At 45.9% G+C, this 26483-nt stretch overlaps 3 protein-coding genes across 4 annotated transcripts in view; 1 reads left to right on the top strand and 2 right to left on the bottom strand.

Annotated features, from left to right (window-relative positions):
- LOC126568629 (protein anon-73B1) overlaps positions 1 to 26483 on the top strand; it is a 793767-nt gene that overhangs the window by 204036 nt on the left and 563248 nt on the right. The gene's annotated exons all lie outside the window — the stretch shown is intronic.
- The window catches only part of LOC126568418 (uncharacterized), a 366923-nt gene that overhangs the window by 222130 nt on the left and 118310 nt on the right, over positions 1 to 26483 (bottom strand). The gene's annotated exons all lie outside the window — the stretch shown is intronic.
- The window catches only part of LOC126567733 (zinc finger protein 423 homolog), a 73796-nt gene that overhangs the window by 40527 nt on the left and 6786 nt on the right, over positions 1 to 26483 (bottom strand). Inside the window, exons 2-3 of the mRNA XM_050224001.1 lie at positions 25786 to 26235; positions 9756 to 10085 (exon numbers count right to left, since the gene is read on the bottom strand). Coding sequence (XP_050079958.1) covers positions 9756 to 10085; positions 25786 to 26235 — 780 coding nt within the window. The remainder of the gene's footprint in view (positions 1 to 9755; positions 10086 to 25785; positions 26236 to 26483) is intronic.

Genomic DNA, 26483 nt, shown 5'->3' with positions numbered 1-26483 from the left:
GCCCCTGATGGGACACAGAGGAACAATTCAATTACTCCCCCGAGAGTGAAGTCTGATAAGAGGGCAGGGGGGGTGTAGTGCTGTCGGTGATTTGGCGCGAGGATAACCCGGGATGGTGAAAGGTGAAGAAGTTCCACTAGGCCCTGGAGAGCCAAGAAACGGGAAAGTTCATACCGGGTGCCGGGTTAGGAAGATTATAAGAATATCGATTGTGGGATGTTATCTGCGTCTTTCGGCAAAACACGCACACACATACAAGCGCAGGCTGATGTGTTTGTGCGGGTTTTTTATTGCCTTTTCTATTACGAACGATACAACAATAATAGACAATCGTCTGAATAGAGTAATATGTACGAAGGAAACAATGGGCGTACAACAAAAAAGAAGGAAAATGTCTAAGGGTGCTGGTAAACTTGGCACCCAACATAGCACGAAAGCAAGGACACGATGAAGGAGCGTTGCGTGCATTACAGAAGCGAACACACAAAGCAAATGTGTCCCCTAAGATAGACCTTACTGTCTTAACGAGAAGGCCTGATCTTCGTTGGAATAAACCGTACGAGGTTTGTTTAACTGGTTTATTGCGAGAAATTTGCGTCAGATTATCAAGAAAAGCGCTCTAGTAAGAAGCAAAAGTAATATAGAACAAAAAAAATATTAAAAGATTTCTCACAAAGGCTCTGTTTACATTTAATTGAGACTAAAGCTGGACTGACATCCAGCGATATCGGTTATGGGTGTTGAGAGAGAAAATTTTATTTAAACCAATAATTACAATGCATTGGACTATGATGACATATCCCGTCCACGAAGAAACCCCTTCAAAGACAATAAGCAGCTTAGCCACCTGTTCAAACCGAGGATGACCACTATAATAATTTGTGGATTGGTGTAGAAGGTAAATGCCAGCCATAAACTGTTTTCAATCATCTGTTAGGTCGCTCCAGCCAATCGCATGGCAGTTGGATGATCAGTCTTAACTACAGGAGAACGGTCCGAATGGCATTTGAAACTCCGGTCCTGTCGTATAAACATTTTACTAGCTGATTATTCAGAAGAAACTAGATAATTTTTTTTTAAACCCCCTCAAAAAATTACCTCGTTCAGTCAAACCAAACAACGCCCCGTTTTTTTCAATCGAGTGTTGTAATGTTTGGTACCAAAAGCCTCACAAACGCAACAAAACAAACCGCCTCATTTCAGGGCGATTCTTAACGTCCTCCTTAACAATCCTTAACGTGCACACTTCAATCCGTACCTTTTGTCAATCTCGAACAAACAGCCCGTGTTTTGCTTTGTTCCCTGCTCTTTTTCGAGGTGTTGCATTGGGCCCTTAGGTGGCAATAGTTTTATGAGGGGAGCAACAAACATCATACACACGTCAGAAGACGCCCGGGGTTCACAAAGGGCGAAGGTTCAATCGAAACTACAATAGTTTTCCCTCCGGACACACGTTCCGGGCGTGTCCTTTAGTATGAAAGCCATGAATCCACCTTCACCGTGTGTTGAAGTGTGGTGCGCTGTTGTAATGTGAGCCTCTATTTGCGTAATTGCTACGCTGCTTTATCCTTCGATTACCACAACCAGAAGGTGTGCTAAAGAAACAACCAAGGGGAGACAGCAACAAAAAGTGCGTTTCTCAGCATAAATCCGTACACTTTAATCCGCAAAAACAAAAACAAAACGATCAGCGAATGGAAGCGATAGAGAGAAAAAATTGTAAAACAAAAACAAGGATACGGAACAGAGATTTAACCATGAATGAAGTCGCCACGGGAGATGCCTACGTATTCGCGCAGTCTCCCTCGGCGTGAGACACATTCAGTCGTGAGTGAATGAAGTCGGTAAAGATTGGATAAAAAAACCCCCGGTAATGTGATAGTTTTTGAAGATAGAACCTAGCAAAACCGGCCGAACTGTTTCTGACCTGTTTCTTCTGCGTTTCTTCCGTGTTTCTTGGATATTACGCGAAACTAAGGGAGAATTGAAAGCTCTCCAAACAAACAAAAAGCCGTTCCAAAAATTCCAGTAGTGTGAAATTTGATATTAAAATTGTTCATTACACACGTTCTGCTAGCGGGAGTAGTAGCGTGACAGGTTCTCCTAAGGAGCATTGGAATTTATATTCCATTGCGTCCCGGGATATTCTCGCACACTGCACAATGTGTGGTGATTTATACCTTTAGGAATTGGATATCGGAAAATAGTTGGGAAATTCTTAACATCAAATAGCGTCCCCGAGGTAGACGGACCCTCAAGAATGAAGATATTTTCGTGCTAATTACCTTCTAGCTACACAACCCATCGCCTGAATGTAACTCGCGAAAGATTCATGCTTCAAACCCAATTTACAAGCGCGCCAAAAACTCCCGTAAAGTATGTGCTTATGCAAAGATGCTAACGACCAGCCGAACAAACGCCGCTTTTCTTGTCACCGGCTCTCAGTCGGCCAAACCTCCCTCCTAGGGTGATAATGCATGCAAAAACCCCTCTCCGAATTGGGATTACTCGACTCGGGTTTCGGTTGGCATAAGACACTGATCGTCATTGCTTTGCCGACCACAAGCCTAAGCATTTGAACGGACGTTCCTCAAGCATGCTACATGTTACATGCTGGATTCTATACCCCTCCTCATAGAATTTCTTTACGATTCTCTCCATCTCTTTCTCAAGCTTTCTCTCGTACACCTTCCTTCCCTAAACGCATGACCGTGTGTGTCTTCTACACCGAAAAAGCCAAAGAAATACGTTCAGTTACATCAAGAAATTATTTTCCCCCGGGGACTTCTTGGTCCTGGTACGATACGCTCACGTTGGGGCCATGGATTTGGACCGATGTTTGGAGTGTAGGAGTTAAGCTCCATCGGTTTGTTGGGAGCCAAGTAACACAAGGAGGAGAATGGTTTGTTTGAGGTACTGAACCAAACGTAAGGCTAGTAAACTCACCAAGGCAATGGTCGTATACTGACATTAGGCATTGAAAGTCCTGCCAAAGGAGAGATTCCCCAGTTGGGCTCTTGGAAGTTGGAAAAGTCTTCCTAGAGAGTTCAACAAGATCCCAATTTGCCGGCCATCATTCACGTGGCGTATTTATGAAGATTTTGGCAAAGATTATGTTATTTGAAACAGTTTTTAGATCAAGTTTTACCCACCTTTACTAAAGTTCCTAATCTATTTTATTCCAATAATATTAAATCGAAAGCGAAACCGAAATTAATTATTTGAGCAAGTCCTTCCATCATGAACAAAAAACCTAGCAGAGCTTAAGCTAATCTTGCTGCTTATTAACTTGGGAGCTTCATTGATTGCGTATTCATGCAGAGATTCACGCATACGATTGACACAGGCAATACGTACGAAAACTTTGGAAGCCCCCCGGTTCTATGTGTGTCTAAATTTTTTATCACCAAAAAACCCTCTCCATCGATTGCAGGGCGCATCTGATGGGACACATAAATAATCATACCATACCCGGGGTGGTACATGCACACCACACATACTACACTTATTAATGTCCTTACGGCATCTCCCATACCTGTGCGACGGGATTTCATTTCCGTCGATCACCACACTCGGAGCACTCGGTACACCCCGGCAGAACCCGTCGGCTCAATATCTCCCAAGGGTACCTTTGCGAAACGGAACGCCAGCCCGTACGCCGGCATCGATCGATCCGAAGCGTCAGGGCTAGGGACACCTTCTTGCTAAACCTAATCCACCGTACCTATCCCCGGTACCGGTCACATCCACACATACATCTCTCACACTTCACAGTTATCATTTTTATTACCCAATTGATCACCGACCATAATCTACCAGGTGGCACCTCCAGTTCTAAGCTCCCGAGTTAGACACACCAGGAGCGGTTTCTATTTGTGTTGGAGCCTCTGCCAGAAGTTGGTACGGGTGCGGACAAAAGGATCTCCATCGTATTCGCTCCCAATTCATCCATCCATCCATCCATCCATCTAGCCAATGCTGATGGGCTCTCCCGAAGCCGCACCAAACTTCTCGGGACATACGTTCGAAGCTCACCAAGTAGTGCCTTTTGGATGGCTCTTTTTCCCCACCCGAAACACACAGTGCCAAAGGGTACCGCAGTGAGCAATAAAGATAAATAAATGAAAATATTGGTAAAAGTGTGAAATGAAGTGTTGTCTTTTTTTTCCAGCCGAAGGACCAGTGAGGCCAACGTGGTGCTACCCATGTGTTCAAAAACGGGTGACTCCTAGTTTTGAACAATTTTCCCAATTTTGCTTGCACGATAGCTCCTCATCTACGGCGCAACAGAACAGCAGCATAGCAGGTGAAGAACTTTGACGTGATTGTCTTTCCGGGCGGGTGGAAGGAGTGGTTAGGAGAGAGAGAGAGAGGGAAAAGAGGATGGAATTTGTTTCACCATCGCACATCCCAAAAGTCCATCCAGCGCCAGTACATGACCCAAGTGACGAAAAGTGTACAAAAATACGGTTTAATAATTTATCGCCATCAGGCTGCGCTGTTTGATAGTTTGCCATCCCAAAACACCTCACTCAACACGCTCAGCAACACAATTCCTGACAGTTGAGACAGAGTTGCGAGGACACTGGTTTAGTGTGCCTGAGCCAAGGTATGGCAGAAGAACGCCATCTTTGTTGCGTTTGACAGAAAAAGGGTAAGTTCAACATAAAAATGAAAGCCACAAGCTTAAGGTTTGATCAACGACAGTTAGCAGAGCGAATGATTGACATTTTCTTCCCCAAGAATGTGTCCCAATCTCGAGAATATGGCGATATGCACCCTTCAGCTCTTATCTATCTGGGTTAGATTACGCGTCAACTCCTTGGGGAAATTCCCGAAATCACACACCGGCAAACTTTTTACCGGGTAATGAAATTATCAAGTATGTTTTTTTTAACTTCCCCAAGAAAACAAGGAGCAAATGTTATCACACAGTGCAACAAAATGACCATCATTAAGAATTCAATTTAAACCTTTGATTTCTCAGCTCGAGCATGCTCAAGCAAAAGGCGGGTAAAAGAGAAGTAGCGAAAAAAGTATCTGCCTCTACCAAGGGACAGATTTGCCGTGAATTCCAGAATTGCAAGGCGAAAGACACTAGGAACAAGGGCAAAATCTCGCGGCATAAAAAGAATGTGCTCTCACGATTATTGCACTTTTGGGGGCAAGAATTTTAAAGCAATGGAGAACTACGCTACGAATAGTTTTTGATTATACCTGACCATGTCATAGTGGGAACCATTTTTTGGGAACAACAAAGGATAGGAGTGATAAAAAAAGTGGACACAGCTCAACCGACTTCGTTGTCTTTTTTTGGTGCTGCCCACAGTTTCTTAGCTGCGTAATGTTACCGTTCCATCCTAATGTGTCGGATAGCTATTCCCCTGAAGGTAGGCAAACCATTGCGACATCGCATCCTTTCGATGAAGCAATAATGTGCCCTCCCGCATTACACGTGTGCGTTTCTGCCCGCACACACGCTGCCGGTGTGTGCCTTTGTGCTGTAATGTAATCCTGTCCTCTTTCCTCCCCTATCCCGTCCCCCAACGCCGTCTGTCTTCCCGTGGGTTAACGCACCGTCAATCTCGTGCCGTGTGTCTTTTCGCCTTATCTTCCCTTTTACATGCTATTGCTTCTCCATCAACGATTACACCTCGCCCGTGCCGCAGTGCAGCAGCAGCATCAGGAGCAGTTGGCAGCGGCGAGACCTCATCCTCGCCTCACAGCAGCGTATACCGGTATATGCCATTCGGGTTTTGTGGATCGGCGTACTGGGTGTCTTTCCGAGCGGCCACGACACTCTTGGGTGCCTTTTCACCTGAAGCATGGGAGTGATTTCAATATTACCACGCCCGGCCTGACCTCCCCCATCACCCCGAAGCCTGTTGTTGTTGCTGTTGTTGTGCGAAACAATTCTTGGGCCGTCGACGCAGTATCCGTTGTGTGCCTTCGTCCAAACCCGTCCCGCATACGTGTGCAAACCTCCCGTAGAAAATAATTTATTTCCGAAGGCCCACCGTCGAATAATGGACGCCGCTTGCGCACTTTCGAGACCTGGGAGGAATTTGTGTGTTCTGAGAAGTGCTGTGCTGATTCTCGAATTTCTAGATCCATTTTTATTTTGCGGGAGGCTTTGTGTGAGTTCTTATCGCTTTGCTTACTTGAGTTAATCTCGTTGGAATCATGAATTATTCGTCCACACATTAGTCATTTCTTGCATTGTAATTTGTTGGATTCATTAATTGCCAAATTTTACTAAGCACACCAAAATCAAAATAAATCTACGCTACCAAACGAAAAAGTTCCCAAAAAACTTCAAACTCCAAACCCAGTTGAAACCAGCTTCCGTTCAGCTTATTGTGTCCTGTGGTCCAGATGAGCTTCAGCTTTTTTTTCTCTCCTCGCCTTGGATAAGCGAACTTCACCAACGCCATTGTACGTTCCCGGGCAGCGCGTTCGAACTCGGCACAATCGTTTGGGGAAATGTGTTAAAATAAATTATCCTCCGGCATGAGGTCGTTAAATTAAAATTATATTAACACTGAGAGTACGTACGCGTACGGACGGAAAGCGAAATCATTTCCCCGGAACATCCTTTTACGCCACGCCACTGCGGTTGCGGTAAACGCAATTTACGGACCGGTGGAGTGCAGTGCTTGGAACGAGAGGCTCAACAAAAAAGAGCGAGCTTTTGGACTACAACGGCAAAGGCACCGGAACTATCAATCGAAAATTTTAAGCTGTCGTTGTGAAAGGATTGTGCGTTTGGCCATTCTTTTCTATTCCCTTTTTTGGTCCCGGACGCGCTGTAATACACATCTCACCATAAGGACAACTGACACTGTGTCATTTAGGATCTGTTGCTTCCATTCGGTCGGTGTGCATCAACAAATCAAGTGCTGAATGTTGGGGATCCTCGGTTCCAATAGAACACCCTAAACTCAATCATCTACTTTATCGGTTTTACTGGTTCGCTCTTTACTTTTTTAAGTTTACCACCATCCACCATCGCCGTAAGGACAGAGGCACAGACAAGTGCCGCAAATCGAATGCGGGCAGTTTGGGTGAAATGAAGTGTCAACTCGATCGCCCGGTACTAAACCATCGTCAGTCAGACCTCCCGCACCGTTTAGCACCAAAAAAAAACTACCCCGATCCTAACGACGACAATGGCGCGCCGAGGACGATAAGGACCAACGAAGCAAAGAAAGCCAAAAGAGAACCGACCTTGAATAATTGATGTCACTTTCGCCCATACCCCGAGTTTTGTTGGGTTTGTTGGTACGTCGTACGTGATGGTGTTCGCTCATCCCGCATCTCGCCGTAGCACTTTCGCTCCAAACGACCGCAATCACGCTGCGCCTAAATGTAGGCAAACCGACAAGCGAATTCGGACCGTTAGCAGCAGCGTGTGGTGTAGCTGTCGTCTATTGTTTTACCATCACCCTAACGTAAACCGGTGCGGCCTAATGTAGACAAACGAGACGAATCATCGCCTATTGCCATTTGATGCTTGCATTCGCTCGCTCTCTCTTTCAATTTCACCGATGCCAAACGGAGTGCAAATAAAGTTAACGAGCGTAGGATTTCCGGGTTCCGTCCTTCTTGTCACCACGAGCAAAGGTGAGATTGTGATGGTTGTAGTATTTTTCTCCCTGCTTGAGTTTACTAGGTCCTTTTGGAGTCTGGCGGAAATGTGCGTGATTGTTTTTGGTGTTTATTGTCAGCTAAATGTGGGCTCCCTTTTAAATTATACACAACATCATTGATTCTTTGCCTCACTTTTTCACCTGACGTTTAGGAGTGAAGGAAGAAACAACTTCTTCAGCACCCACACACACACAAACACAGCACTTACGACTTTTCGAACTTGAGATGAAAGTTTTATCAAGCATCATCTCCTACCCAACTTCCGGGGTAAGATGGGTGAACTATTTTGAACTCATTTAACAGTCGTAGGCTGGTTAGTTGTGGGGTTGATCCTGAACCTCCAACACCACCATCAACACGACATCGTCCACGCCATTCACATTCAATCGTTTTTGGATAATTTATTATCTTCACATTTCTCCCCAGAGACAATCATCCGCTGGGTTTGATGCGGCGTACCAAAATAGCGGACGGAACTTGCCCGCTAAAAGTACTGAAAATAATCTACAAATCCCGTTCACAGGAAGCACCTGAATACACGTTCACAGGTTCACGAAGAAAAGAAGCACACTAGTGGTTGGTGCAGTTTAATATTTGATGAACAAATTTGGAATTCCCATTAAACTAGCGGATCCCGGGTACGTCACACTAATTTAGGAGCGGGTCCAAGAGCGACAAGAACAGGGTGTGAGTTTCTAGACGTGGACGCAGTTAAATCACGTTTAGCTTTTCATTCTACCGTAAGATTTACTCTAATGTTAACTTCGTAGGATCATCCTACGAGCAACACCGTTACAGTGTTCTTGCTAGAGAATAACCCACCCAGGGTCCATTGCCTTTGGGGAATAGTTTTTCTTCAAGTAAATGCGATAAGAGTTGTAGTAGGTATCATAAACATGGGAGACAACAAAACAGGACATAAATCAGAAGCTCTGAAAAACACTTTACAGCCAAGGAATGATAACAGTGGATGTTCCATGCTTCCATCACTAATGCGGGTTATCATTCAAAGTAGCAGTGAATGTGTCTTAAGAACTGGTAAGAAATTAGCCCACAATTATACCCTTACACCACTACCGGTCCCACAGTAACAGGCTGCACTGAAAAGGAACTTGTCCGGACAGAAACATTCTTCAAGACATGTGAAACCATACCAAAGACGCTGCATGAAAGAAGGAAACGATTTAGATAAAATTTGCATAACTCACAGGTCGGTTCTGGTCGTAAATCACACTCTCAAACGTATAGAATGGGGTAGGGGAGACGGTGGTGGACCGAGCGCGAGAGAGACGACTGATGGGTCAAAAAACTTCCAGGGTAGGATTTGTACTCGTTGGAGGAAAGATTTGGCTTCAGAAAGAACTGCTCCGTTTCGGCTCCGTTCCGACAAACAACTGGGCCGACCGAACAGAAACAACGGACTTAATTATTCATCAATGTCCCTTCTGTCAGTTCATTCCGCTCACTCGCTTGCCTGGCAAGATCCTGGCTTGAGTAGGAGCTTGGGTGAGGCTCGCTCACTCTATTCCGGCTAGCAATAGGTTACGGCTTATCCCCTAAACGCATACACATCCCTGACGGTTTTTGGTTTTAGAAATTGGATAGCCCCCCGGCCCGGTGTAGAAGGCAACGTACAATCTAACCAGCACTAGCAGCGAGGGTTAGATCCATCATCCGTCTCATCATCATTGTACTTATTACGAAATGGAAGTCCATCAAGCCCACGCACGACAAAGGTGAAGCATTTGTTTCCACGAGGGTAAGGGTGATTTTGGGTGGTGCGAACAAGCGAGAGTGACTTCTTTTACGTTTACAATGAAGATATCTGTAGCCAAGGGAGCCAGTATAAGGTTCAGAAACATTCGGCATTGTGCAGAAGATGAACCGATATGTGAAGAAATTAAACCGAGGCTTGTGTACGTGTGTACTGCGCTAGTGCACTCAAACAGATATCTTGAGAAGTAATTACTTTCCTTTCTTGAACGTTCCTTTGAACATTTTCTTTGTGTACCCGTTGATACTATTCTCCCGAAATGTATAAAATTTCTTCAAAAATATATATATACAGATTTCAAGTCAAGTCAAAAAGCTAATCAACCACTTACCTGAGCAAAAGCTGTCCGAGGTGAACTCATCCTCATCATCATCGACATCCTGACCGTTGCCGTCAAGCCCCATACGCTCTCCTTCTTCGTCGTCGTCATCTTCGGGCAGTTCATCGTCGTCTATCTCACCATCATCATCATCATCATCATCATCATCTTCATCATCCTCTTCAGCATCATTATTATCATCTGCTTCATCAATTATTTCCTCATTATAAGCATCATTGTTAGGTTCAATCACTTCCGTTTCCTCTTGCCTTTCCACCCCTGAGTCGCCTGACTGTATGGATGGCCTATCAAAGGATTTTTTGTCTTGATTCGTTTCAACAGCTGTTAAATAAATAGAGAAAAAAGTAGTATTCAGTTAATCAACTGTGAAATATTGTTACATAAACTGTTTGCCATTTTGGGAATAGCATCTAATGGCTTCAACAAGGGTGCTTCAACAAGGTTCTTAGAGCCTCCGGAAGCACTTGTGACCTTGGATGCACACACCATTTACTAGATATCTTAAGGATAATGATTGGGAATTACAGTAGTTATTTAGCTTTTGTTATGATTTTTTTTATCTTCTTTGTCATCAGAAGGCTTGAGAGGTAATTAGTGAAATGGCGTCTGCTGTTGCACCTCCAACATTCGAGCAACTTGGTACAAATTTATAGATAGCTGCCAACTTTGTGCAAATATTTATAATGACGAGAAAAACTCGTCCAACACTATCGATATTACATCGTTAAATTTCGAAGCATTTGAGTCAAGCTTTCCTGCACTTTCCGCGAAATGCATCAATCGCTATTATGAGCTTTCCGAAATGCAATCGCACCTTTACGAATTCACCGACCTCACACAGCCTTAATCAATCCCACGGATACCGGGTTTCATCCTGTGCAGAAACGCGCCACACTTCGATTAGGAAGCTCGTGAAAAGCCAGAGTGCCATTTCCCTGGACAATTTTCTCTGTTCCTTCGAAACCTTTTTTTTCCCAATGTATATGGTGCAATTCCGCTGGGATAGTGTAGAACACCACTGCCACACTTTGCTCAAACTTCCAATCCAGCGACCGGTATTGACACGGCAATGACTACCTTACTGCCGCACGTTGTTGGCAGAAGACGGAGAGCAGCAAGCACACTCGCAATTATATTCAAAAAGTGAAAGCCCATGGGAAATTTATCTTTCAGTTCGCTATCCGTCTCCATGTTTCTTATCGATTGCAGTGTTCTTCGTTTGCTACCTATTTTTTTTTGTTTCTGGGTGGTAATGATGATTGTGAGTCAGGTCGCTTTGCAAAAATAAACACTGCAAAACATTGATGCTGGTAGGCGCAACAGATCTGACGCTACCGGCACTGGGTGAGGTGAGAGTTTGACGATCTGAAAACGTACGACGCAGCAAGCATTTCTTGCTGCCTGATCGAAGCTGATGGGAAACAACCATCAAGGGGAAACGGCCTTGCACAACAGCGTCGAGAAGGTGAGCGAAATGAATTGAAGTCTTCCCGACACCGAGCAGCATGGGATGACACGAAGGAGGCATCCAGGTGCCACGGAAATGACAAGATTCAACCAGGGAACAGGGCACAACTTTGCCCAAAGATTGGTGCGCCCGAGAAAGAAATAGGGAACGCTCCCAAGCGCGCGCTCTCTCTCACTCTCTCCCAAGGGACTAAGCCACCACCAGCAGCAGTACTAAGCTCACAGCAGCAGCTCGACTCGTTATGACCCAGAAGTTGACAGTGCGATGGTGTGTAGCTGACGACTCGGTGACGTTAGTGCGCCGTACTATTCTTACTACTTTCCGACACACCTGAGCGTGTGTCGGAGTTTTTTTTTCTCTCCACTCAAAGTCACCCGATACGTACAGCACAAAACACCCAAATATGCACCCCATTTCTATCCCCACCGGTGTTCCGGTATATGCTGACCTCGTGACTTTAGAGTGTCTTCAGCAAGATGTGAATAAGGTTTTGTGTCTCCTAAAAAAAAACACCCCCTCCACTTGGAGCAGGTTTAAGATCACCGAAAACTAGAACTGTGTGAGTCCCACCCTGTGTTCAATGGTTCGATTTGACTTTCGTACCCTCAGCGGTGTCGTATAATGCGACGGAAAACTGCCAACTGTCTTTCGGAAGACTTGTGTTTCGCGCCCTGTGCCGGCAACACTCGAGCAGGAAAAAGGCTTATACCAACCAGCCAACCGAGAGCCGGTGAAGAAATTCCTGCCAGAACGACACTCCCCCAAACATCCGTTCCCGTTGTTTTGCTGCTCTTCCACGGGCTCGGGTTCGGAAGATACTGAAGTGTCTAAAGGGGACCACATTTTTGAACCCAAGCTCTTGGCCTCTTGTGAGACATTGCTGAAACACACACACACACCCACACACATAAAAAACGCATCACTGTGAACCAAGAGCTGTGCACGCAAAAAAAAAACAACGCCGAGAGTACCACACACATACACACACCCAAACATGGGTATTTGCTTACCATTTCTTCCGGATCTCCAGGGCTTTCCGGTATCGCCGAACGGGAGAGAACAAGCACGAGAGAGTGGTAACCATCACGCAAGGACATACCGACATAGGCTACGGGAAAAAAGACACCATCAAGCGCCGCCGGGTTTAGTGACAACTGGTTTGGCAGAGGATTAGGTTTTTTGCTCGGGGACGCGAACGGGCTAGCGCCCCAAAGGGGAAGAACTCAGTTCCCCCGGATGGAGAGGAGCGCGCGCTCAGCTTTATGGCACGCTGGCTGGAACGATCGGCCATTGGGAAGCTGGTGGAAAACTGGGATCAGTCCACCTACCGGACCGAAACGGGCAACCGCTCGCACTGGAACCCGTGTACAGACCGACCGGCATGGGAGATATATCGTGAAAGTTCGGAGTTGTGTTTCGGATTTTCAAGCATAAGAAATGGCCACTGGGGAGCCACCTCCGAAGTTGAAGGGACTTGAGAAGGCGAATACGACTACGTTTGGAATGTGTGTATGTGTGCACGCTGGTTTTGTATCCTTAGACACACTCTCTCACAAACCACCACCAGGTTCATCTGTATCCTCTTCCGCCAACCAGCCAAATGGACAGAACTCAGGGCAAGTGGTTACGGTAAAGCTTTCTCCCTCGCACATATCTACCATCGGAACGGCTGCTACTACACTTCAGGGTGCTCTGGGACCTCTCCTAAGCTTTGAATTGTGTAGCGTGGGGCCATACTGGCGTTCCCACTGCCTTTTGGCCGAAGAAGTTGGGAACCATTCCCGGGAGGATGCGCATCCATAAAATGAACGAAATGTCGGAACGGAATTACGATCGAAACGACGACGACGGTAGAGTACATCGGAGTAACCCAAAGACCGGTCCAGTACCTCACTCTGGAGACACTGGAGAAAAGGGGGACAAAAGGCAAAAAAAAAACCTAACGACTAAGGAGAACAATGGCATCGTTGCAGAACCATTGGTTAGTATGTACTGATGTCCTGGTGCTGGATTTATCAAACTCCCCGGCATTGGCAGTGCGACCTGCCGCGCATGGTGCAGAGAAGGTGAGCAACTCTCGGGAGATTTGTTTTGCTGGTGAACCAACACCAACGCCGAACGGCATCCCGGGACTTTTTTTGGGAATGCTCGGAAGCTAGGGGACATTGCAGGGGGTGGTAAACACTGCGGGACGGAAACTAACATGGGCACCAAATACCCCTGGCCAGTTGCTGCCCAGGTTTACCCCTGGCTGGCGTGCAAGATAACGAAATGAAGCATTGCATCGTTGCCGTTTTGCAGGGGAGTTGTCAAGGATTGCTTGCACCATTGTTCCGAGCATCTGTGAGCTCGATTTTTTGTATATTTATTTATTCATTTACTGTTTTTTTGCCACACTCAACTGGTCACTCGACTGTTTGGCTTCTGGTGTGAAATTGTTTTGCTCTGACCCTATACGATGGAATGTCGATGGAACTGGGTCAAATTGATTAGAGTCGTTAGGGGCTCCGTATGTATAGCTTCTGATACGGATATATCATGATTCGGTGCAATTGTAATGAAAGGAGCAAAAAAACAAGGCATTCGACAAACTCGCAAAGGGAATGTAACACAGGTGAATTCAATTTGGGCTGTGATATTGAGACACACACAAAAGCTTATCCGTCACGCTCATAGGATCTATTCGGCTGCTTTGTAAAAATATGGACCTCCAAAAAATATTCAAAAGTTTCTGCGGAATTTTCAAAAACCCAAAGAGATGATTTCAGATTTTATTGTTCAGAGCCGAGTTTAAATAAAACAAATCTTATCTCACTGCACCGCACCGAAAGGACTCCTAGCGAAGGGTGGAATATTGCAACCTAATGCAATGCTACCCTTGCATTCCTTGCACTCAAATTAGATGCAGCTTCATGTTTTCCCTTTCTTAGAATTCGTTCCTTTTCTAATACAAACTTCACTCCCAAAAAAAAAAACAAAAAGTCCAGAGAAATTGCCAGGCGTCAATTTCCCCGGTCGAAAAATCTGCTCAAAATCGCTATGAATAAAAAATGATGCTTTCCCGATTTCCCGTGTGCTCAAGAAAATTTGCTCCTCGTTAGGAGACCGAAGGAATGCAGAAAACAAGGTAGTTTTTATTCTGCTATTCCTCCTGTTATTACGTTGTTGCGTTCGGTGAGCTTGCTGGTACCGATGCGGAACCTTTCAAGAATTCAACCCCACAATAGAAAGCAACGGGGTGAAATCTGATTCCACAGCACCCTACCGACCCGCTGTGGTGGCGATAATAAGAATATCTTATATTCATTTTTCCGTAGAATAAATGGGGTGCACTGGAAGAAGGCACACACCTTCACCGTACAACGGACATTTCGGGCGTTTTCTTTTCTTGCCGTGCTGCAGTGACAAGAAAGGAAAGGGATTCAATGGCTCCTACAAGAATAATTTGAAGAACCTGGTTGGTTACCTTTTTTTTTTTTTTTGGTTCCTCCAGAATGCTAAATCAGTTTGGGAACCGTCCATATTTGGTGCCGTCAAGGTGAATGCATCCAATGCAAATGTGACGATCAATTTCGATGCGATCTAGCCAAATCTTGTTAAAAAGAAAGATATGGCGGCAAGAAAAACACCAAACCTGAAAGTCCTACCAAACGGTCTGGTTGGTGCAAATTCAAAGGATGCAAACCTCGCTCAAGCTATGACTTAATATTGTACCTTCCGGAGATGTTTGTTCAGCAAGATTTCATCCCTGAGACGACATCAAATTGCTTTTCCTCACCGAACACTCTCTTCAGTGTTTTATTTTTTCTTTCTGATGTCATAACGCATTGTCTGAAACGCACCAAAAACCGATAAGACCGATTGCCGAAGTATGGAAGCCCCCAAAAGGCCTGCAACGGCTAGACGGCTACGAGTTGCCGAGCGTGTTCTTGGGCGATGCAGCAAAAGTTCTTCGGCCTTTGGTGCCATTCTTTAATCTCAGATACATGCAATCGATCCAGCCGCCCATCCCTGGTAGCAAAATTTCAGAAATCACTTCTTTTTCCAATTGCCCACAAAATCTTGAACTCTCCGGTAAGCAATTCTCCAGACAGTTTCCGGATATCCGATAGAAATGTGACGGTCGGTTTAGTAGGGCGGTAGTGGGACTGCAATTGCCTAACGTCTCGATTATAGTTCTTAATTCTTAGCATCGTTTAGCTGAAAATTTAATTATTCTCCTGCCCTCCACAACCACCACATACTTGGCCAGCTCTAAGGAAGGCGAGAAGTCGGTACCCCTTGTCGGGCAGTATCCAGCCCCCCACACCCTCCCCAGTGGACTGGTTATGGAGTTTGGAGAAGAAAAAAACTTTGGGACTTTTGTGAACACCGTCTTCTGACTGTTCAGTGAGAGTTGGGCCCCCCCCAGTCGTCTTTTCAATTGTGGAAAATGGGCCGGATTTTTTTTTTTGCTGCTTTGTTTCTACAGAAATGTTTGCTGAGAAGATTCTGTTCTTCTCGTAAAGGTACCTTTTCTGTGCTGGCCACAAACGAACACGGGACCATCCCTGGAGTTTTGGATGAAATGTGTTATTGATTCCGGTCAAAAAGTGTCTCTGGAGACATTTGGTTATATTTTTGAGACAGTGCATACTGTTCATATTTAGTTGGAATGCTTTCTTACCCCTTTTGGATGTTTTAATTTTAATATACCCTTTGGTGTATGGTACGTTAAATGGCAAACCTATGTAGTAGTGATGGATAAGACATCTGTTTTCACGGAGAACGATCAGGACGATCAAAACGAAGGCTAATAAAAACCGAATTAAACTTTCCTTTAGCTCAATTATTTTCGAATAGCTGCGCCTAGGCATAATTGTTAGCTTATTTGAAACAACTCTCATACCAGTTGTAAAAGTCAGTTGGACAGTCTTGTAAAAACCAACCACCAACTCCTTCAGAGTGGATTTATTTAAAACGACTCTCATAAGAGTTTTTAAATCTCTCTGCGTTTCGAAAGATAAAATAATTGTTTTGGGTCTCTGCGATTTGATTCACCAAAAAGAAGCAAGAGCAAGAGGAGATAAGCTATAATACTATTAATAAAAACGAAAGTAAATTGCCGAAAATTGCAAAAAATTACACGCCAATGCACCAGTTTTCTCGATTGTAGTGAAAATTAACTACAGCAACAGTAACGACAGTGCCTAATCGGAAGTGATACAGCGAGGTGATCACACACAGCAGTTCATTTGCCTTCAGGATGTTTCGTCCCTGGTCAATTGCGACCAGAACGGATCACAATTTTCGGTGACATTCCTGCTCTATCTCACTTTCAATATCTCTCTCGAAAAGACTTTATTTCTCTCTTTTTTGGGTCATTGTTTTCAAAACAAAGCTCGCCAACCGATTGTGAAACGGTGAATGTGTACGAGTACGAGACAACAGGAAGGAAGCATGAATGTTATGTGGTTGCTTCATTTTAGATATTTATGCACAAATAGGATTCTCCCCCCGAGGGAAAAATATGGCAAACGAACGGGAAGCATACGTAAGGGATGGGAAAGGTGAAGGCGTTCCCGAGACCCCTGACCGACACATGCACACATGGAGTCAGTAAAACGACAACCACATGAATGCTAATTAGTGGCAATTGCTTTTAACATATATTAATATCAGAATATATATTTATTTGATCCCGTGAGGTTCGACCATCTCCCTGTGTTGTCCGCCCACATTGCAAGCATAGTCGCCACAGTAGCGAGCGTACGTTCACACCGGGTGCCGGTCATACTCCGAAACGTACTTCCGGCACTTCCATCCGCGAATACGACACTCGCGGGAGCCGCTGGCCCTCTCCGACCGAGTGGACCGAACCAGACAGTGAAGGAAAGGTTCGCGAAAAACGGAAAGCTGGAAACGGAGACGATGAAGGCAAGCGACGCACACGTACACATGGATATGTATTTGAAAAGGGAATATGAGAATCCTGTGGGAAGCTGTGGGGTTGGAGTCCTCCGTTTACTGTCCGCAGATGGGACAGTTAGTGAATGCTCTCTCACACCGCTTGGCCAGTAAACCGTTGATAGCCGAGCTATAGAGAGCAGAATGGTGCTTCGGAGAACATTCTTCATGTCGCAGTCGGAAATGTTCATTTTGATTTCATTTTTATCCTGTGTTTGTGTGTCTCCAAGGATTGTTTCGCGCTCATTATCAGCTGATTTATTACCGGCACAGGATCAGGAGCACACAAGCTTTACACCTGAATTATATAATATTTTTAACATTTAAAACCTTAATTTTTAGACTCTGGCGATCTCGCGAGTTTGAACAAATTTCCCAATAATCATGATTTGCGTGGAAATTTCTGCGCGTATGCATAATGCCGTTGCAACGCGTCATCTCTTCAACACTCTATTCCCCCGGAGAGTGCAAGACAACAGCACGTCAATGACTTTGAACCGCTTAAATCCAATATACCATAACCGTGTGTGGAGTTTCGGCTTCTATTCACACCGGTAATGTTCTGTATGCTCACACCGAATAGCTCTGAACAGTGTGAATTCCTCACACCAGCAAATGACCCTAGCGAGACCAGCGCGAGTCCGCGGTGTTTTGTGTTGAAATTGGTGTACCATCGAATGGCCAACGGTGCACAACATCCGTGCCACAAAAACACCTAAACATCCGCGCAGAGATACTAACACATTGATTAGGGAATTGGCACGGATGCGGATGTTGGCACGCCGCAGGTCACACGCGAAATGCTCCAAGCATCCGGATGTTTCGCGCATAACAAACACACACACGACCGAAGCAAAGGGGGTTTGGTTGGGGGGGAGACATAAGCAAACAAACGCATGTTTCGCGCGAATGGTAATGACACGACCCCAGCAACCCAGCCTATCGCTACGCAGCAACGCGTGCTGCATTTAGTTCTGCACGCCCAAGCGCCTAAGCCCCCGTTGGGATCATCAGCCGGGACAACAACATGGCTGCGCTGTTGCCACCGGGACCCAGCGCAACGTTCAATACAGGCCAACAACAACGGCAAGGTGATGGTTGTTGCATAAATAATTATCGCATCTTTAACACCCACTCGAAGGGGTTTGGTGCATGTATGCAGTGCACAGGGAACGGCAGCCATTCGCACCAACCAAAACCGGACGGCTTACCGTGGCCGAAAGAAAGGTAGCACGAGCAGGACGAGGTAGCATTCAATTCCCAACGCTCCAATCGACAATGAATTGCACTTTTCTTCGTCTGTGGAGATGAACCGTGATGGACACCAGCAGACAGTCAGAACGAGTGACAGTTTGTGGAGGGACATCGCCGGATACAATTCGTAAGGGTTAGCTTAGGCCTAACATTATCGGAAACTCTCAACTGAAAGTTATTTTATTAGCCCAACAAATAGTTGCAGCTGTAAGGCTGCAACAGCACCCAGGTTGGGAAGTGTTAGAAAACCTCACTCCTATTTTTCCTCTTCCTGTCCCCAAAACAGGCCCTGAAGTACACCAAATAATGCACTTTTATTATATTGAAAGCTAGCTTCCTCTAGTAGGCAAAATATCGACCTAATGGATAGTGATTTTTGGAGAACCTCATAATGTCTAAAATGGCTCTGTGGATTTCTATTTCTGGATCTTGTCTTGTTTGAAAGTTGTGCTAACGCGTTGCACTATAAATTTAATAACAAACATATTATTTTATGAAACTTTAAAGCAAATATTGGTATTCCTACACCATAGAGTAATGTTGGTTCACCAAACAAAAACTAGAAACTCATATCAGTGCCTGATGATGATGGAATACTTCCCAGCAAAGTTACTTAACCACGCTGAACACTTTATAAAAAATGTACATCATCGGTCAACTCAAATTTACCGGAAATAATCGAGAGATGTAGAGCAAGGATGCGATGGCTGCAAAATGGCCCTTCATGTTACTAGTTGCGCTCGTAAGTAGACATATTGGACTAAGCGTGTTCTACCGCCCCCCCGCAAACGATGACCAATTTGAGTTATAACTCAGCATCCCTGGTTAACAACACGAAAATAGCAAAACAGTAGGAAAAAAAGGGAACCTCTATACAAAAATATCAAGCTGCTGTCGAGAGCACTCATATATTCATAAACTCTGGTCCCTCTAGAAATTCGACCCACGACCCCTCTCCCCATTGCAAACCATCCGTAAACTAGACTGCTGGATAGAAACTGGAATTAGTTGAAGCACAACCGGAGCAACACCGAAGGAAGGAGAAAAAAAAACTCTTCGCGTGCTAGCCAGGTCGCGACAACACACCGGCTAGGCACAAAGTGTGTGTAATAATAACAACCTTAGCTTCTGATTCGGTTCCACCAGCACCGACGACCGACAGCAGTTTTGCGACGGCCCCCGTATTCCCGGAAGATTTAGCGAAAAATCTCCTACACCATATCGGTCCCTGCACACAAAGACACAAACTCCTGGCTCCGGCTATCGGGCGCAGAACCCGCCACTACTACTACTACTACTACTACTACCGGAGAACTCTAAATTGCTTATACTTGCTATGGCCACCGACACCGTCAATTCTAGCCAGGATTCTGGATGCGGAGATACTGTCTCTCATCAACTCATGCCCACCATCTGCCCTGCGTGATTCCCAACGGGATACACCTTATATCCCGACCAACCCGTCGGACCGTGGTGCCTTCGCGCACGCGGTCTTAACCTGACCATGCTATCGCTGCGAAACGGTATTGTGGAGGAATAATATGAGCCTACAGAAGGAATTATGTATATTTCTATATCGAAAAAAGGGGTCACCACCATTCACAACGCGTGCCGGGAATCGCTCGGTATGGGCGTCCTGGCACTGTCACGATGAGGACAAGGATGAACAACTCAAACGGGATCGTAGGTGGACGCTTCTACTATCGTCGACGTCATCATCGTCAGCAGCACCACCTTCGTTGTCGTCGTCGTACGACACACACCGATTCGACAGCGTTACGATGGAACAGCATCTGACAGGTAAGGCCCACACTATCAAAGAGACATATCCCAACCTTTTCCCCCTGTTTTCCCGTGCTGGGGCCGATTTGTGAAGCGTAAGGATGAGGTGGAAAAGATTCCTAACAGGCCGATGTGTACACGGTGCGTGTGTGTGTGTGCCATGTCTGTCCCGCGTGAGGAAATCTCACGAGACTTTGCTAATCAGAATTCGTTCGTTCCTGCTATCGGAACCGGCTGCACGAAAGGTACACTCCGGTACGAGCGTAAGCTTTCCAGGAATTGCGAGAGCTTTTTGCGGCACAACGTTCGCACAGGTTTGCTGACGCCAACAGACACACACACACATTGCTAAAGATGGGAGGCAATTCTGCAGATACCGAACCATTAGTCACTATCGAAAGCTACCACCAAAGTCTCGCAAACTACGCTGGGATGCCTGCCTTGGACATGGACGTACCGAGAAATGTTCGCTCCGAGAAGCGGGATGCGATTCTATTGCCCCAAAGGAGCGCCGGTAGGAACCTGGTAATGATGGTCACGAAAGTCAATTACAACATCGAACGTCAACCAGCACTGCAATCGTTTCGGCCGCTATACCACACACCAAACCACAACCGGACCGCTGTAGGGTGACAGGGACATTTGGATACTTTGATTTGCCGAGCTTTTGCTCCCGAGTGGCCACCGACCAAGGTTGAAGCTACCTTTGGTTCATCGCCCGGAACTACACTTCCAGCGCCATAGCTCGAGAGAATCTACATCAGTATTCATTCATTACACACATTTATCACCGGTAGACCGGTAGATGTGTGATGTCACAAACCTGAAGTCAAATTTCTTCACCTCCACACACTACCATGACCTGTGCCAAGTGCAACCATCTTCGCGACACCAGCGACTGCTGTGAATGACAAACGAACCGGGTAGCATCCTAGTACACGACACTCACACCCGATGGTGTGCTCTCCAATTTGGCGTACTTTGACAGCAAAGCACCACATGCAAAGCGGCCTGTCAAAGCGGATTTATTTTTGACTGCTTCGAGTCGGCGGCTGGCATTTTGTCTATGCACGGTGCGCTCTGCTGTGCACCGGTGTCTGTGAAGATATCTCCCGGTACCCTTCAAGATGTGTTTCTTTCTCTCTATTTCCCATGTCAGCCGGTCGGTCGGTGAAAGCGCTGTGAGTCTCTGGAGATCAAGTTACTCGAGAAGGATGAGCTTTTTCCACCTTGAAGTTCCCTGGGGAGTTCAGGGAGCTCAAAATTCGGTGACAAAAATATGGAAAATATGTTCTATATACTATCAAATCGAATCTGATGATGGTGGTTCGGGCCACAAGCATTACGTATCGCGTGCTAACGTGTCGTTTACATGCAAAATAAGAAATAAGTGGCTAGTTCTGTCCCCTTTTTGTCTCTTTCTCCTACTCTAGAGCAGCTCTCAAATAGTGAACTGCAAAGCACACTCCGACAGGCATCTAGCGTCAAGCACACACAAAACTCAACTCAATATTGACATCCCAAAAGATTGGCAAGCGTGGTCGCTACTGTCGCGGAAAACAAAAGCACCGGAAAATGAAGACAAAAATAACAATCTGCTGGCAATTCCTGAGGGATTCCAAGGATGGAAACCGGCAAGAGAACGGAGACCGTACAGGGGTTGAAACATGGATGAGAAAGTAAACAACATTACCTGAGAAGGCCCCGGAAGACTCTAAGAATATCAACCTGGCTGGCGTTCGGTACGAAGAGAACCCTGTTAGTCTTGGCAAAAAGAGCAAAGACAGCCAAAAAACAAAACCGACTCCACACTGCAACATTCCCAGTTTTCATTTTTTATCCTGTTTTCCCAAATCACTCCCTCCGTGCGCTGTTTTGTCCCCACTGCTGCTCTATATGTGCGAGCAAAAGAAACCCTGAGTGACACCGGTGGGACCGTGGAACCGTCTTTTTGGAGTCAAAGTTAATCAGTCGGACGGACTTTCGTAGCGGCTCGGATCCTTACCTGTAGTGGCCGTCGAAGAAACGTGGGAAGGATAACACCGGCAGACGGCTGTTGTTGTAACTGACAACACAACTTGGACCATTCGCGAGAGCACTACTAGGACGCTGCCAAGTAGGTGCAAAAATTCAAAACTATCACCAAGCTCTACAGTTGACAAGTAAGCACCTCACGGCTGGTGTGTACACATACACGTCCCATATTGCGCGGCCATGGATCCATCGAACGGGTTGCACAGCACCTTCACTCCCACGGGAGCAGTCAAGGCGGAGAACTTTCTGCAAAACCGGGCTGAAATCTATGATGTTGGAACCGACCGTGCGAACGTCGGCAATCCCGACTTTTGCCTGTTGGTACCTTACCGAAGCAACACTCCTAGATTGAGTTCACCGATGTGGGGAAAGCAGTTATGCTACGAAAACTTCAATCCTGGCACTATTCAAGACGCCATCGTGGCAATGGTTAAGAAAATAGTGGACAAGTTTCTTTAAATACTATTCTTCTGGTCCGGTGGAGCCGATCGTTCCATACGTCAGACAACAATAAACTAATGTTCGAAGTTCACAGTCACCATGCCAATTTTGCCGAGAAGTTACCGTATTGTTCGCTCTGGTACAATCTGGCCAGAAATGTCGTCAAAAGAGCACAGTTGCTTGCCGTATTAAAATGTACGTCCTCGTCGTCGTTGTCGGCCTCATCTGGGGTATAATTCGTTCTGGAACGGAACGGCAACAAAATCCTTCGGGACTCTGGCCTGATCTTAAGACGAACCATTCCGTAAGGAAAAGCGGACCTTTCAAAGTACTCGTGAGGGTCGCCAGCCATGTCAATGTCGATAAAACTATCCATTGTTTTCAGGACATCTCTCAATACTACCTCTGTGCGTCTCGGCAGCAAACACGTACCGAAACCAGCGAGGACACACCCGTGGGAATACCGCCCGCCGACACCGCCCGGCACAAGACGAAAGAAGACACAACGAGTTTGCGCTGGGGGATCAAATTAAGCGCCCGCTCTCGAAGACGATGAACGTTCGTCTTGCGTTTCGCGTGCATGTTGACATCAAGGTACGGATGTCCGCAGGATAACCAACGGAACAAAAATACAAGGATACGATGGCCACGGATCGAGGTGGCAAAGGTTGCGTTTCAAAGAGAGATATTCAACCGGGTGAATGCAAAATATCCATTCACAACAAGTACGCAAATGCGGCAGCCCGAGGACGAATCTTCTCGACGGTCTGGCTTTTGCAATGGGCACTCCCACGGGGGATCTTCCCGAGACGTCGTAGCAATAATTGCTAAAGCAACTCCCTGCTATCCGACCGAAAACTTGCTTCCCGTACATCCATGTTTGACAGTCGTCATCGCCGGGGCATCATCATCAGCAGAAGGCTGTTGGAGTATATGTACTAACATCATCATGGTCGCCCTGTGCCTTGTATGGTTTGTTAGTTCGGTTCTTCTTCTGTACAGACACACATACGCGCTAGCTCCGTTCGACCGATTCTGGTGGGAATTGTCCTTCGGGAGTGTTCCCGTTTTACGATCAGTTAAGAAATAGTCATGGAGAATGTGAATGAAGTGCTTCGCAATATAGAGAGTATCTACTAAGAACCGCACAACATTCAACCTCATATTCAAGTTATTGAACTTGCGGAATTTACTTTCCAAGTTTAAAGATTAATCACCAAGTATTACGCAGCAAATGCTATGTAATTCACACCGACGCTATAATATGAAACTCACTGACGAAACATCATGAGATCGTCGAGCTTTCCATCGAGAACCGGCGGACTTAGATGTATTCATCTGCTCCACGGATCTACAGCAATCCCAACAGACCAAAGGCAACCATCAGCTCATGCCGAGTGCTGTACGAAACAGACGAAATGGACCTTCATTTCCATCTTACACTTTTCTTGTATCTCTTCTCCCTCTCCCCCTCTCTCCGGCACTGCCTCATCACTCCCAGCGGTATTCTACAACCCGGACAGTATGTGCACCATGGCCAAACGGCCAAGTACACATACCGAGCGCAAGCAAGAGACAGAAGACTTTATGCCACTCAGCGCACCAAAACGATTCATCCGGACCATGTGCCGGTGTGTGCCTAGGAAATGAAAATCTGGCGCAAAACTGGACCGGTACCGGGCCAGCTGTAACGGAGACGGATAATACGTTCTTTGGCCCTTCTGACGGGACCGCTGGCCACGCAGGGAATGCAAAGAAAGTACGCCTCCGATGAAGGAAAAGTTCGGTTCCCACGAGGATTTTGTGAAGCGAGTGCCAACTGGTGGCTAGTGGGTGACGGGCGGGGTAGAGAGAGCGATACCCAGGGTACACACTCTCGGGACCGATGAGCTCCACAAGGAAATGAGTTACGAACGACCGGTCGGAGAACGCAAGACAGCCGGTATTGGCAGATACATTCGAAGCGAAGGTCTAACGGAACGACCCGAGAAACTGGAGGAAAACTAACGAACGGAACAGCCTACGGAGCATTTTTCCGCTCGCAAAAGGCATCACTTTAGCGCACCTCCATCCTTTTCTAATATCCAGCCGTCTTTGCCGTTTCGAACGCAAGATTATGTGTTGCCTGTCGGTATCATTTCGAGATGAACTACGAAACACACACTAAGCCCCAAGGACTCCAACAAGTACGGAGCCCGACCACCCGAGGATCACATTCGCACGGCACGGAAAGCACACCAAAAGGAGAGTGCGAGCGAGCGAGCGAGTGAAAAGCGAATGGCACTGGGAAAATGTATTACTGCGGTAACTCCCCGAGGAGTTACTCTCCTAAATGAGAGTTTCACAAACAACCAAACCAACCTACTACTACTACCCAAAGCAAAGTTTTTCCACTTCGTCCCATTTTTTTTAGCCTTCCTCCCATCATATCCCTCCCATCGTATTCTATCCCGTACATACACACACACACACAAAGACACACGGCTCGAACATTTGCCAACGAGTTTCCAACGAGCTAGGATGCCACAATGCCTTAGATGTTCCGATGCGCCGATCGGATGGTTCGTTGGTTGGTCTCGTGATACTCGTTTCTTGGTGCGCAAAAGAAAAACACTAATACTATGCATTGGCACGGTCGGGGGTTTTTCATGCTGCCATGCAAGTTCCAACATTCGCCCGCGCACTGGGGTAACATTAACTTTGTTCTAGTTTTGTTTCTCTATCAGCGCTATCCTTCCTATTCGTCTTCCGTTTCATATTCACGTAGCAATTTGTCTTTTTTAATCAGTCCTACTCGAGAAAAACGGCCACATGCATCCATAATGTAGCAGTTGATGCTTTCAATAGATATTACTTCCAATTCTAGCAGATTTTGGATTGGATTAATTGATCAGCTGCTTTATTGAAATCCTAAAATTGTGAGTCATGCGCCTAAAGGTATGCAAGTTACTTTTCCTTCGTCAGCTGTTAAAAGAGATGGTCGTACAATATTTTGCATACCTTTAGGCGCTTCAAAATGCGAACAAGACGAAGTGAAATTCTATCTATGTATTTAAAACAACAAAACAAATACCAGCATTTCTGCACATTACTTACCATCACGCCTTTCTACTGCATTTTCGCCCGAACCTGGATAATGGTGCACAATGTGATTGCTTTTTGCTTGATTCTCGTTCATCTGCTTATTCAACTTCACTTCCGCAGGAACAAGAGTGACACCAGCACTAACACTAGTCAATCCTTCACACGACACATTCACGGATTTCGATTCACACACACTTTCCACGTGCTTGGTACGGGTGTTGGCTTCACCCATAACATTTACTTTCACCTCAGGTTCGGGATCATCATCAGCACTTGAGCCTTCCAAATCCTGCTCGTCACTTTCGTCATCTTCAACCTCACCATCATCATCGTCCTCATCGGTAATGTCCTCTAGCATACTATCACTTATCACACCCGCGACCGTACTTTTAACTGTTCCATTAGTTGGCTGGATTTTAGTAGCCATACCTTCCGTTGATCCAGTCTCCTCGTCACCTTCGTCTGTAGGAGGTAGAGAAAATACATTATTTTAATACTTGGGAAACTATTGCACTATTCTATTCTTATTTAACAATCATTGCAACCAACTGGTGACAGGTAAGGTATCACAGAAAGTTGCTGGATCATCGTGTCAAAATCGCCACGAGTCCTTCACTCCAAATTTTTTTTTTTGTTTAAGTCAACTTCAGACATTCGCTCTGGTAATTATCACACCAGAAAAGGCCACTGGGCTCGCGAGTGTTCAACCG

The sequence above is a fragment of the Anopheles maculipalpis genome, chromosome 2RL, assembly GCF_943734695.1.
Source record: "Anopheles maculipalpis chromosome 2RL, idAnoMacuDA_375_x, whole genome shotgun sequence".
Classification (NCBI taxonomy): Eukaryota; Metazoa; Arthropoda; class Insecta; order Diptera; family Culicidae; genus Anopheles; species Anopheles maculipalpis.
The sequence above is the reverse complement of the archived record's forward strand: the minus strand, read 5'-3'. Positions and strand labels throughout refer to the sequence as shown.